This window comes from Taeniopygia guttata, chromosome 1A (assembly GCF_048771995.1).
Source record: "Taeniopygia guttata chromosome 1A, bTaeGut7.mat, whole genome shotgun sequence".
NCBI lineage: Eukaryota > Metazoa > Chordata > Aves > Passeriformes > Estrildidae > Taeniopygia > Taeniopygia guttata.
The window spans coordinates 70,913,656-70,927,129 of record NC_133025.1 but is presented as its reverse complement, the minus strand read 5'-3'; the positions used below and the strand labels follow the sequence as shown (position 1 = coordinate 70,927,129).

General features: G+C 44.4%; 1 protein-coding gene across 3 annotated transcripts; it reads right to left on the bottom strand.

The window, feature by feature from the left end:
* Window positions 1-208: 208 nt before the first annotated feature.
* On the bottom strand, window positions 209-11,273 carry PTHLH (parathyroid hormone like hormone). Of its 3 annotated transcripts, none has more exons than XM_030263671.4 (4): window positions 11,204-11,273; window positions 9,950-10,072; window positions 4,159-4,581; window positions 209-703 (listed from the first exon to the last, which is right to left on the bottom strand). In XM_030263671.4, exons 2-4 carry the CDS (start codon window positions 10,048-10,050, stop codon window positions 694-696), a joined length of 534 nt encoding a protein of 177 aa, XP_030119531.2. In that variant the 5' UTR covers window positions 10,051-10,072; window positions 11,204-11,273; the 3' UTR covers window positions 209-693. The 3 variants fall into 3 exon arrangements, with proteins under 3 accessions (XP_030119531.2, XP_072780024.1, XP_032602313.1); XM_072923923.1 differs by lacking the exon at window positions 11,204-11,273 and adding an exon at window positions 10,566-11,166; XM_032746422.3 differs by lacking the exons at window positions 9,950-10,072; window positions 11,204-11,273 and adding an exon at window positions 4,694-4,824.
* Between the last annotated feature and the right edge of the window lie 2,201 nt (window positions 11,274-13,474).

Here is a 13,474-nt window from a genome sequence, read left to right as displayed (position 1 = left end):
GGTTGTTCAGCAACAGAGCTAACTTGAACTAGAACACTGGAACAAAAATACGCTCTGAGTGATCTTCATGTAAAAGCTAATGTGAAAATGTGGGAGTTTAGACCAACGTAAACACATTACATTTAAAACAATTTTCAGATGTAGTAAATAAAAGAATTGTTCCTGATCTTGAAATTCCCAAAGAACACATTTTCCTTCTGAGTCATGATTTAATTAGATTATATTTTATTAGACATTCTTTACAAATTTTAAAATACTGCTATTATACATGCACAAAGGAAAATCAGTTTGAACAATTGTATGTAGGCATTCATTGAAATCAACCACAAAACAGGAACATTTTATGTCAGTTATCAATGTACTCAATATGTATATCTAAAGTGCATTACGTTACAAAAAATATAGAAAGTCAGCAGCACCAAGATACGTTCACAAAATAAATACACCAGTCAACAAAATAAATTATGTTGAATGTGACAATAATAATTGTCTTAGCCTTAGCCAAAAAAAAAAAAAAAAAAGGAAAATTCAATTCACAATAACCAAATGTGCAGTTTCAGAGAGCAACAGGGGGAAAAGGTTTTATTCTGAGCATTTACAATATTTACAGGTAATAAATATTTTAATACTTCCCATATGTTCACTATTACAGAATACTGCAATGTGTCTTCCAAATATCTCTTGCTGAAAATGTCAGCGCCTCCTGCAAAGAAAAGACAGGACAGGAAAAACAGAAAAACTAATTAATTTTCACTTTTTCACTTCAAATGTGTGGACATAGAATCAATAGCAAGAGTGCCCCAGACTGTAACAGGTGTGCCTTGCTAGTAACCATCTGCCATAACAGGGCCTGTTTGCCCATGTCACAGTTTTAGACATTTATTCAAGATCTCTGCTATGTTTTTCTCAATGCAAGCCCTCTAGAAGTGTGATGTCCCACAGTTTATCACACACTGAGGCCATTGTACCCTCAGAGGAAAGGAAAGGGGCTTTTTTTTTAAATTTAGAACCTCATGCCAGAAGATTCCTCAGTGCTACAGGCAGAAGAATTGTATCACCCTATGATAAAAATGTCAAGTGCTGAAAAGGAAAAATATACAGTTGGAGAAAAGCAAAAATAATTTTGAGACCTTGTTAATGCTGCGGTGATGCTATGTCAACTGCTGGGGAGTGATGCCACGTTCTGATAAAACAGTGTCATGGGGCTTCTTTGGTCTCTTTTCCCACTGATAGACCACCCCTTAGGCAGGGGGCTGTGGTATGTGTGGGAAAAGGCTGCTCAGGGCTTGGAGTCAGCACACCCTTGATAGCATCTCTTCCTGTGCCTGACTGAGTGAAAAGGCTCTAATCCTGAAACTTTCCCTCTGGGAGCCAGAGAGCTTGGTTCTGAAAGAAAGCAACCATCCCATCCTATTACCCTCCAGTTCCTGCTGCATTCAGCCCAGCTGGAGTGATCAGCTGCACCCACTCCTGAGACCTGGGAGTTTTCTAGGGAATGCTGCAGGCTGGTGGGAGTTCTCTCCCCACGAGAGCAAAGCAGGGCCTGCTCCCCCCACTATTGTATTCCTTGTGCTCCAACATGAAGTTGCACAGAGGTGCTGCAGGAAATGCTGAAGAGTTGGGCTTTTTCCCCCTTCTGTCCCTGTGAACAGCATATGTTCTTTAGGGGTTCCCTGGGAAACATCTAAGGGTGGAATGTGGAGATACAGGATGGAGTGGGATTCTCTCTGCTGCAGGACTGATCACCAGAGCTGGGGGTAGCATCCCATGTGGCAAAAGTGTGTGGGTGTGAGGCACAACAAAACACAGCTCCTGAAGAGTTTAAAAGGTTTCCTTAACGTGCACATTGAAAGGGAAGCTACATCTATCATTTGGGAGTTTACTTGTTCAAAAGTTTTTTTTGGAAATTAAGTAAGAGCACCTTAATTTAATTTAAATGGGAATATAGCTGGAATGTTAATGAGAAATAACATGTGCCTGGAATGGAAATGCTAGCATGAAGCTCCTTGATAATTAGCTAGGAACAATATTAGGGTCTGTTTCAGGATATATCCCAACAGGTATAACAATGGCACATAATTCACACAACATGGCTGTGTATGTGTGTGTCTGCACTACTCAGGCCTATTTCTAAGAGGGTGACATTTTCAATGTAGCCTGGATTTTAGGCTTGGTTTTAAAGTTTAAGCTAAGCCACATCTTGACAGTGGGCTCTATACTAACAATAATTTGCAAGCTGTGTTCTGTGATTTGGACCTAGGTTTTGCAAGATTGGCTTCTTCCATGAGATACTTCTTGTAGTAGGTTAAAAGATCTAGAGTTTATATTATTATTGTCCATTTTGTTTTTGGACCTAAACCCAAAATTTTGTTTTCAAGACTAATCAGATAGAATTGTCATGAAGATTTAATCCAGGGTGTTCAGCAGAAAAGAAGCACAGAGATAGTGAAAATCATGCTTAAATCATGCATCTTTTGCCAGCCTACTGAGATAACTAAAAACTCAGGTACTAGAAGTTTGTTAGGGCTGCACCAACATGCTCTCTGTACTTGTGAAGGAGGAATTCCCTTTTCTTTTTTCAATGGGTTCTCCTTGTTTATTAATCCCCAATTAATTATCTAAAATATAGGTTATTTTTAGTGAGAAATGCTGCATTTGGATGGACTCCACAGTAAAGGAGCCATCCAGACACACTTCAAACAGAAAGGCTGAACTGAGAAAATCAACAGGATTGTACCTGTGGCTTTTTTATATATCCCATTAGATGAACAACAAAGACAGCACAGCAAGAAAAAGAAGTAACTATTGAATGTTTTTGTAACTAGGGTGTTTTTCCCTATATTCTAGATTTCTTTGTGCTCAAGACACGTGTTATATACTGACCAACACAGTCCTTTGATATCTGTTGAAACCTCAGGTATCTCTGAGCAGAATCTTGAAGTTTGCCTTTCCTAAGGTGCTGAGACAAACCAGTGTCTCTTACTTCCCTCCTACCTGCTACAGCCATGCCAACTGGTCTGTGGTCTGGGATACCCTGGTTTATGGTCTGGGATACCCTGGCCTCCGGTCTGGGTGCCCAGCCCCAGGTGTTGGCAGCTCTTGTAGATGAGGTGATGGAGTACATTGCAAACTGTGGCCTGTAAAGCTTAACCCCAAGTGGATTTTAGTAGATCCCACAGCTGGTGTCTCTTTCCAAGGGATTTACTGCAATCAAGTGGCACTTTTCTGATGTCTCTGTTCTGCCAAGGTGACGGGGAGAAGGAGAGAAAAGGATGGAGGTTTGCTGGTGAAATGCAAACATCTGGGGAGAACTGAAGAGTGGAATCCTTGGCTTTGTCTACAAGTATGCAGATTTCCACTCAAGCTGAGATGACTGCAAGGGGATGATTCACTTGGGACATCTAGGCTGATGTCTCCAGGCCACCACCCTAAAAACCCATCACAGTAATGCATGAGGGAAGCATGTCCCTCTCCAAGAGCTATGCTAAACATTTTTAGGCAGCAACGTAATTGCTTCACAAGCTGGCAAAAGGATGGAGCTGAATTAAAAAATCCTAATGGTAGGGAAGGTTTTATGGTGAAAGGCTGGTCTGCATTGTTTGCAGATATTACTGAGAGAGACTTTTTCCATGTTCTCTCCTAAGGTTAAACAGTAAAATGAAAAACTGTAAAGCAAGCGTAGGAAAGTTGCCAAAAAGGGGAGGTGTTGAGAGAAAGGAAAGAAAACTTCGCCATTTTTATAGATGCAAGGCCTCAAATAAAAATCAAAGCTTTCAATCTGTTGAGGCCCAAGTATGGGACCCAGATAAGATGTGAGATACACTATGGTTAAAGCAGGAAGGGAAAATTTAGTGATGTGCTTCCTTTCTACAGAATTACCTTCACTTACTACTCAGCTTCAGGAAGCAGATTTTGCCAATATTTTTCATTAATTGTGTGTCATAGGAAAGAAAGGCTCTGTCCCCAGTGCAAAGTGGAAGAGGCACTTACCTGCAGAGAGCACCTTGAGACTGTGCTTGAAGCCACTGCTCAGTCATGACGCAAAGATCTACTTTTACTCCCAGCGTGAGCCAGGCCTTGGCCTCCGCCTCTCACACCAAGGGATAACAACTTCAGTTAATACATGGCATGCTCCCCACAAGAATATAGCAGAATTACCTTAAAGTTTGATTATGTGTAGTAACAGAGATGTCCAAGAGTGGGCTCTCAGTCACGATGTCTCCGTACATGCCAGAATTTAGCCAAGCTGAGCGGGTTCGCCTCTTTTTCTTCTCTTGTTCCTTACGTTTTCCAGGCTTTGCTTTCTTTTTCTTCCCTGAGACCTTCAGGGGCTGCTCCTTGTAGGTCTGTGATTTGTTTGTCTCCTGAGTTAGGTATCTGCCCTCATCTTCACTGCCAAACCGGACAGGGTAGTTCTTCGTGTTGGTGGCAGGTTTAGGGTTAGGTGACACCTCTGATGTTGCACGGATCTCTGCAGTGTTGACACCTTCGATCAAATTTTGAAGGAATATTCTTCTTCTTAAGTCTTGGATTGACTTGCCCTTGTCATGCAATAGCTGGTGCTCTGATACAGCCCGTTTGCTAAAGGCAGAAAAGAGAGGAGAGGGGAAAAAATGTTTAGGAATTTGTTATTGCCCAGTGTTTGGCAGAGCTCCTCTCTTCTCTGGCTGTGGTGACCACAGTGACCAGGTACCAGGCTTGGAGACATCCAGTGAAGCCAGACTGCTGGAGCAAGTCCTGCTTCATCCTCAGAGTAGCTACTCTCAGCAGAGAAGACCTAAGTGGGCTATAATTCTCAGCTGACGGATCACACACCACTAGAGCTGGATTAGTCACTGCTGTGTTCTAGGAAAGCATCATGACTCTTAATATATCACACTTGAGGCAGTAAAAGCAGGAAGGCGATTGTCAGAGATAGGGAAACTAAAGGGTCAGATAATGCTGCAAGATAGGGAAAACCCAGCACTTATACTGGAGCTGGAAGCAGTGTTTATACAGCATCATTCTAGTGATTTTCTTCTGCTCAGTCTTCAAAAACATAAACAAGCACATAAAAGTACATTTTACTCCTACATTTTAATAAGTGCAATTGCAGGAGTGTAAGGGAAAAATATTTGAATTGGGGTGCCTAAAGCACAGGCACTTCAGTCCATAATGAGCTATCCAAGGAGGCAGCCTGAGCATCAGCCACTCCTGTAGATTTACTGCTTGGTCACTTGTGTCTAATTACGGTTTTAGATGCCCTCCTAATGTTGCTTGAAGTGTGAACTTTTGGGGCCAAATTTCTTGTCTGCTTGAATTTTATGCTAACCCTCTTCACTGGATCTTTTTCAAGAGCATCCTGGTTTGTTAGAGTGGTTTTTCCAGAGTTCATCCTGACCTTTTGGTACACTGAGCTCTGTCTTGTTTTCAAGGAACTGGGAGTTGAGTAGCTCTCTGTCTTTTAGAGATGTTGTACTGGCAAGGAATGTATTAAACATCTGAGGAAAGAAGATACAAATGACACCTGGATAATAAATAACCAGAGAAAATGTGAGAAAATACATGTCTTTTTCTTGAAGTGGAATAGATGCACAGCTGTGCTGTGAACAACAGACAGAGCAAAAGCTCTGGGATTTTAGCTACGTTCCCACGAATGCAATAATACAGTTTATCCTTCCAATTGCTCTACTCCAGCATGCAGGGTTTGGCTATGGAATCTCTTCTCTTGCATTAGGGTATGGCATGTGACTGGATTCTCACTGGCCAAAGAAATTCCATTCACTGCCTTGCTTGTCCTGTAATCATTTGGTCAATTAGCTGGGTAAGAAGGGGCTTCTGCATGCGGGTGAACTGGAAGAAGACACATCATTGGGAGTAAATATTCCTTCTTTCCATCCCATCCCACCTTTTCCTGCTACATTACCAGATTTGAGAATGCAAAATATTTGGGAGTGTTCTGCAGGTTCTCTTTCTCAGTCCCCTCAGCCAAACTCTTCAGGTTTATGACTTGACCAACAGTGGAGCTGTTGGAAATTGGCAATTTCAAGTAGCTCTGTTTTAAGAGCATCCCCTTCATTATCTGTCTTTGTAGGGCTACATTTTTTGAGCTTTGGGTTCAAGTGATGGATTGAAGTGATACTACATCTCTATTGCTCAGTGCAAAGTTCAAACAGCAGCTTTCCCCCGTTCCACAATTAGACTGGAAGATGACTGTCAAAATGTTTGTGAGCACACATGTAATCAAATATTGTCTGTGTTTTAAGTGTCCCAAAATCAGTTCTGGGTGACTATAGCCTTTAGGACAAACATTTTATGCCCCTCTTCTAAATGTCCATAAGCAAAAATGCAATGTGATAATGCTAAGCTGATCCCATATTGTGTCTTTTTCTTCAATGCAACTGTGACCATTAGCAGAACTTGTGATCTCCCTCAGAAGTTTTTTTGAACAAGAGTCATCTCCAACACCCTTCAAGTCTGACTGGCAAGTAAGCCAATAAAGCCAGCACCCTGGGCTCCTCTGTGTGACTGCCTCTGTGCTGCCTGTCAGGCTGTCCAGTGTGACTCAGGTTATATTCTGAGCTTCAGTTGTCGATTTTCTCAGGAAATTTGCATGGGAAATGTAGTTTTGCTTTCATTCTTCTAGTTCATAGAAAGCATATGAAATCTATGTGCCTTAGGGAGTGTAATCCAGTGTCTCATGTGATGAGCAAAGCTTTCCTACTGCCTCTTGTGAACTACCAAGGCTAATTCCTTCTATCACAGACAACCCAAAGCTGCCTTAATCCTCTAATGTGTATTTGGTCAGCTTCCCCACTGTGACAAAATCTTGACTCTCCAAAGCCTGTTATTAAAGTCCTCTTGATTGAAAACCTATTCCATTTTACAGAGCTTAAACCTAAATATTTGGTTCCAGTACACACAAGGCAGTCAGAGAGCATTACAAGATCTACATCTTGAGTGAGTATGCATTTCCAAAATAATGCAGGGATTGACGTGTGAGGGATTGGTGTGCCAAAGAGGGTGGGTTTCTCTTTAAATGTCTGTATGATATTTAGCATCAAGTCTGGCCCCAAATAACATTCTGCTATTCCACATGATTGTATAACATTATGTAGTGTTACATTTCACATGACTTATTACTCAGCCAGACTTAAGGATTACATTTTGCCTACCGGCTTCCTTTGTATACTCTAGATCAAAAAACCTCCTTGAAACAAAGATGTGGTGGATACATATCTCTTTGACCTTCTGCCTCCTTCTGCTTCAGTTATTCAAACAGCACCTATGTTTCTAAGTATGGAGAAAGTCTTGCCCAAGAGGACTGATGTAAGAAGTGCTTCATAATGGAGATATCAACAATATCTCACCCACACACTCAGAGCAGGAAGAGAATGGAGACTGCAATGATTGTATTCACATATTGGCCACAATATGGAAAAAAATATTAGGCTGTTAGGGTTAAGATGACCCACTAGAGGTCCCTTCCATCCTTCTATAAAACACACCTCTCATCCAAGGAAAAGGATCCTGTACCCAAACCAAGAGCAGTAAATGCTAAGCTTACATGTGGCAGACACTTTCGAGAGAGGGATGTTGATGTACTTGATGTACTTGACCAGGGCATCCAAACTAATTACTGGATCCAAGTACACTGTATACATATGAGGCTGAGTGTCTCATCATGGGGAGAGCAGCAGAAATCCATGACTTGTGACTACTTCCAGATAAGCTGCTCTTTTCATGCACATTCCTCCTTTTTTTCCCCCCTCGAGATAGCTAGCATTTCTAAAAGGCAACATTCTTCAAGCTACCACTTTCTATCTCAGAGAGCTGCTCTTATTTAGCTGTTATTATCCTTGACTGTTCATGTTGGGTCTGATCCTAAATTCAGGAAAATAACTGAGGAGGATTCAGTGAGCTCTCTGTATTTTGCAAGACTGAGTGCCCTTGCCACTGACTCCAAGGGGAGGGAAATCTGCTCAACCTATCTCAGGCTTCAGAAAAATATTTTGAACAGATCTAGGGACATGATTCTGCAATATCTGGAAATAATGATAAAAATATGTAATTTCATTTTGAGGCATTACTGACTTCTCAGAAGTTCTTTAGCAGCTATAGCACTCCTATAACAAATAACATGTCTGGAAATATTTTCTTGGGAAAATTTGCTATTGCTTTCCATGAGAGATTTGCTTCAGCGAAGTCTGTAGAACCAGGCCTACGTAATTTTGATTATTTTTGCATGTCTATAATAATGCGCTTCACTATTTTCAACCATTACTGGCTTAAGTTTTTGACTGAGAAAAAAAAATCTCAATGCCTAAATGAGTTATTAGCCATTAACTCTAGGAATGGCTTGTGGTAATATTAAAACAGGACATGTGTTTGAGTGTGGTGTCTGTGTTTATGCTGTGCCCACAAACAAAACTACATGAATGCCACTAACTGACAGCTGACTGGTTTCTTGTGTGTGTTTTACATGCCATAGCAAAGAGGGAGCTGAGAAAAGTGTTTTTTCTGGTTAGCTTACACTTTTCTTCCCCCCGTCAGGACAGAATGGGGAAGCTGGGAAAACCTCTAATCCTGACCTTTAAAACAAGTGTTAGAACTACACTAACTTCAAAAAGAGAAAGAGTATTTCTCTGCAAATCTAATTTTTTTTTAACAACAAAATTTGGCTTAGATCCAGTTCAGAGTTTCCTAGCCAAGAAAATAACAGCATCTAACTGCACTTCAACTATTTTCTTTTTTTTTTATTTATTTTTGAAATTTTGAAAGTTTGATTCCTCTGTATAACATGGTCCCAAAAGAAAGAAATAGCCCAAGAACAGCTTTCAGGAGTACAAAACAGTTAAACATTAATGGACTGAGAATAATACTGTAACATTATAAGCAATAACATGTTCTACACAATTTGCTGTAGGAGATTTGTAATAGTTCTCTGCCTGGTGCCAAACTTTAGGTGTGTCTGAAGTTGCTTCACCTGGGGCATTTATTTTTTTTTTATTTTGGATGTTTGGGGATATTATTATTATTTTTTTATTTTACTTTATTTTTTTTTATTGTTGTGTGTGTGGCCTAACTGGCAGAGGAAATGCTATTTGGAGATCTTGTCCTTATGTATGTAATAAAACACTTACAAGGAAACCCATCTGAAATTGTTTGCTGTGTCATGTTTCCCTGTAAGTTGTGATCGGATTTTCCAGCACTCTTTCTCCAGCTTGGCTTCCTTCAGAGCTGAATAACAATACAGCCCTCCCCAGTGTGACTGAGGTGTTTCTTCCTGAGAAAATCTGATGCAAGTCCAGAGAAAGCCAGTGAGTTAGAAGTGTGAGACAGCTGCTCCTGCATCAGCGCAGAGGCTTCTGCCCTTTGTGAACGGGTGTTACTATAAACCAGGCTGATTATTTTGGAAGAAGCAAAAAGGTCATTTCCTGAACAGACTGTCTTAAGATACACTATCATTTATCAAAAATATACCTCTGCCTATAAGTAAGATACTAGACTCCCTTGGCATTTTTTCCCCTGAAGTGGCAGAAATCCAAAGAAATTGTTCAGTACTTCAGTGTCATGATGGCCCTCACTTCTGCGCGTTTCCTCTACTCCTATCAACACTGGCTGCATGCCAGAGCCGAGGAAGTGTCTGTAAGTTATTGTAACACACAGCGGTTGGATAAACCGGGATGCTCCCTGCGAGGGTCCCGGGCAATGCGCAACAATCACCCAGGTGTGTCGGAAGAGAAGCCCCAAAGCTTTGCAAGGTCAGAAAGCTGCAAAGCGCTCTTTCCCTGCCCCGAACGCTCTCAGGCAGCGCCAGTGACACCTGGGGCAGGTAACCCGGGCCGGCCCCGCCAGACCGGCAGCGCTGCGGAGCCTCCCGGGCTGCCTCCCTCCCTCCCTCCCTCCCTCCCTGCCGCCGCAGCGAGGACGAAGAAAGGGAAGGAAGAAAAGAAAAAGAGAAACTCACAGTCTGCGGCTGATCCCCTCTACTGATCTCCCGTAGGAGGGCACGGAATAACTCAGCAGGAACACTGCAAAACTCCACTGCTGGAAGAGTTTAGCGAACATTGTACCCTCCGGGACCTAAAACCTGCAAGGAAAAAGAGGTCAGTCCGGAGGGACAGATGCGCCAGCGCCGTCCTCAAGGAGTCCCCCTTCAGCTCTACCAGCTCCGAGGCTCTGAAGGAAAAACAAACTTTCTGAGCTCTCGGCTCACTCCTTCCAAACTTCTCTCCGTCTCTCTCCCTTCCTTGCTGTCTGCCTCTCCCTCCCTCTTTCCCTCCCTCCCTCTCTCTGTCTCTCGCTGTCCGCAGGCAAGATCTCTCTCGGTATTAGCTCAAAAAGCATCTCATTTCAACTGCGTTAGAGCGGGGCTCAGTGGGTTCCCCGAGCCCTGTTTAGTTCTAGTCCGCTAAGCCACTCTCTCAGGGCTTCATATTACAGCAGAAAGCCTTCTTTGCAGATAAGGAAAGATTCCCTAAAGCCAGCTTAGCTGCTCGCTTCTCTGTAAACTCGCGCGGACACACAAACACACAGACTGAGGCGGAGGGGGAATGCATCTCCACATCTGTCTTTCAGTATACCTCTGCAAAAAAAAAAAACGGGTCAGGTTCACGTCTCCAGCTGCCAGAAAGTTTTGGTCCCCAACAGTGATAAGGAGAGAGACAAGCGGTGACGAGGAGAGACAAACAAAGGTCGCTGCCTATCTGGAGAGCCCGAGAGGTCTGGGAGGAGCGGCAGATCCGGGAGGCTCAGGGGCTGGGAAGCATGCTTGGCTCGGCAGGTTGGACTGGGCTGCAGCCTGGGATGTTCACACGCTCCAGAGCAGCCTCTGGGAGACCTGCGGGAGGACGGAGGGTTTTGCAAAGAGATGGCGCCCTAGGAACATGTGCGGAGAGAGCGAGAGCCAGGGCGGGATACCCACAGCCAAAACGGAGACTGCGAATCAGCGCTTCCCAGGCCCGCAATCAAAAAGGAGAGAAGAAAGGGAAAGACCCGACAGCACATGCACTCAGCGGACCCCAAGGACTCCGACCAAGCTCTCCGCATGTTCTGCAGCCGCACTCCTCTCTCGCTCACCTTCCAGCTCTCCCTTTTTGTGTTTACCCCCGGGTCAGCGCCTCCCCTGCCGCGAGAATTCCTCCCATCGCTGGGAGCACTTTTTAGTCAAGTCCCAAAGCGCTGCCCGGGACTGCTGCCGCCTTTCCTTGCACGCACCTACCGTTGTTGGTCGCCGTTCCCCTATTAGCCGGAGGGTCGGTTCGTAAGGATGCTAATTGTACGCTAGTGAAGGGAGGGGGGGGAGCTCAGGGGGAGGGCCGGGGGAAGGACTCGCGGTCTATGAACACAAGCGCTCCTGGCCAAAAAAGTAAACTAGTGGAAAGTTTTCTCCTCCTCTCCCTTTTTCGCCTTCCACTTCGCCCTCCTTCAGCCTGGACTTTCCAGGGCCCTGGAAACCGCTGCGTCAGGTTGAGCTCCCGTGCGAGGCGGGCAGCGCCGCGGGGCTGCGGGACAGCGGTGCCCGAAGCGGCGGGAGGCGGCCGGTCAGTCCCGGGCAGCCCCGGTCAGTCCCGGCCAGCCCCGGGCAGCCCCGGACAGCCCCGGTCAGCCGCGGACAGCCCCGGCCAGCCCCGGCCAGCCCCGAGCCCCGCTGGGCACCGCCGGCCAGCAGCCCCGCACCCCGCGACGGAGGCACCAAACTGATCCATCCGTCCCGGGACAGCGCTGGTAAAACCCGAAGGTGATGCAGCCCGCCCGCCTCTCCAGCCTGTTGGTGCAAGGAGCTCCCCTCGGCTGCTACAAGGGGACAAGGGGACACAGCCGAGGGCAGTGCGCCCCGGCGGCTCTCCCGGAGGGAATGCCCTGCACGCCGATCTCCTCACGTCCGACGGCGCGGGCCGTGCCGTGCCGTGCCGGGCGCACCGGGACCGCCGGCTCCGTGCCCGCAGCATCCCGGCAGGCTGAGCCCGGAGCCCCTCCAGAGACCGCGGCGGGGCACCGGGATGGCTGGTTGTGCCGCTGACAGCCCGATTTACCGGGAATGCTTTCCCAACAGCCTCTGGAGCCGCAACAAAACACTGAGGCGTGCCGGCTGATTGCGCCCTCTCATCCTGCCCCCGAATTAAAGCAGGTTCTGCGAGAAGGTTTAGGTGCAAAGCGAAGCGTTTTTCTACCTGCAGGTTATTTGAAGTTAAACGACGCTTGCTGACACGATTTAAAAGCCCAGATTCCACACTACGCAGGCAAATAAAACCGACAGCGTAAGCGCTGAAATAGAAATCATGCTGAAAACATTAAATCGTTAATACTGTAAATAAATTCCCTGAACACCTGGTAGGCTATAATTTAAAATGTGTAGCTAATAGGCGTCTTTGATTTACACTGTCCTTTCGACTAATTAAAAATAGTTGTGACATCCCCAGAAAATAGCCCCCACAAACTCATAAGATGTATTGCTCATGTTAAAAGTAAAACTTCCATCAAATATTTTTAGAATTTCCTCTCTCCAGAAATGATTAAAAAAAAAAATACACCAAAAACCAACACACACCATCCTTTACAGACTCAGGAAAAATAAATAGCCTCTATAAACTCAGAATCCTGAAGTTTCTTCTCAGTTTATCACTTCACCTTTTCCTTGAGTTACAGCTGTCAGTGCCTCTCAGAGATCACTCTGGCCAACAGTGGTTGCTCTTCTCAGCAATTGCTTCCAAAACTATGTTCTATGCTTAAGAGGGAGGAAAATGAAAAAAAAGAAAAAAAGAAAGAAAAAAGAAAAAAAGGAAAAAGAAAAAGAAAAAGAAAAAGAAAAAGAAAAAGAAAAAGAAAAAGAAAAAGAAAAAGAAAAAGAAAAAGAAAAAGAAAAAGAAAAAGAAAAAGAAAAAGAAAAAGAAAAAGAAAAAGAAAAAGAAAAAGAAAAAGAAAAAGAAAAAGAAAGTTAAATGAATTTAAAAAAAAATAAAGGCAATACTTTTCAAAAATCCAGCGTACAGAGCTTTGCTTCTGCCTGTAACAGATTACAGCTAAATAAAGGGTGTTAAAAGCAGGTGCTTTTCTCCCTTGCTGCTCTTTTTATTATGAAGAACAGAAGCTTCCCCTAATATATATAGCGAGAGAGACCCTTCTCCATTGCTTTTATTGAAAAGACCAAACTTGTGACATCACTAACCACCTTCCTATGGCTGAGTTTGCCTCTTCTCTGCCTCAGTGGGCTTGGGAAAAAAATAAAGAAAGGAAGAGGGAAGAGAAAAAAATAACACAACCCTACTATGGCTATGCTAATGCTCAGGACCTGAGCAATGCCAAAGGCTTTTAGGAGACTCACTATCACCTCATGCACCCCTTGCCCCTCTGCTCCCCGAGGGCTGTCATCTGCAACCACGGGCACAGCGTTTTGTCACCTGCCACGTACACAAATGAGTAAACGCACGTACCCGTGAGCAAACTCCTGGTCCCAAGCCTCACCGCAAGCCTGAGCCCTCCTCCGTGGCAG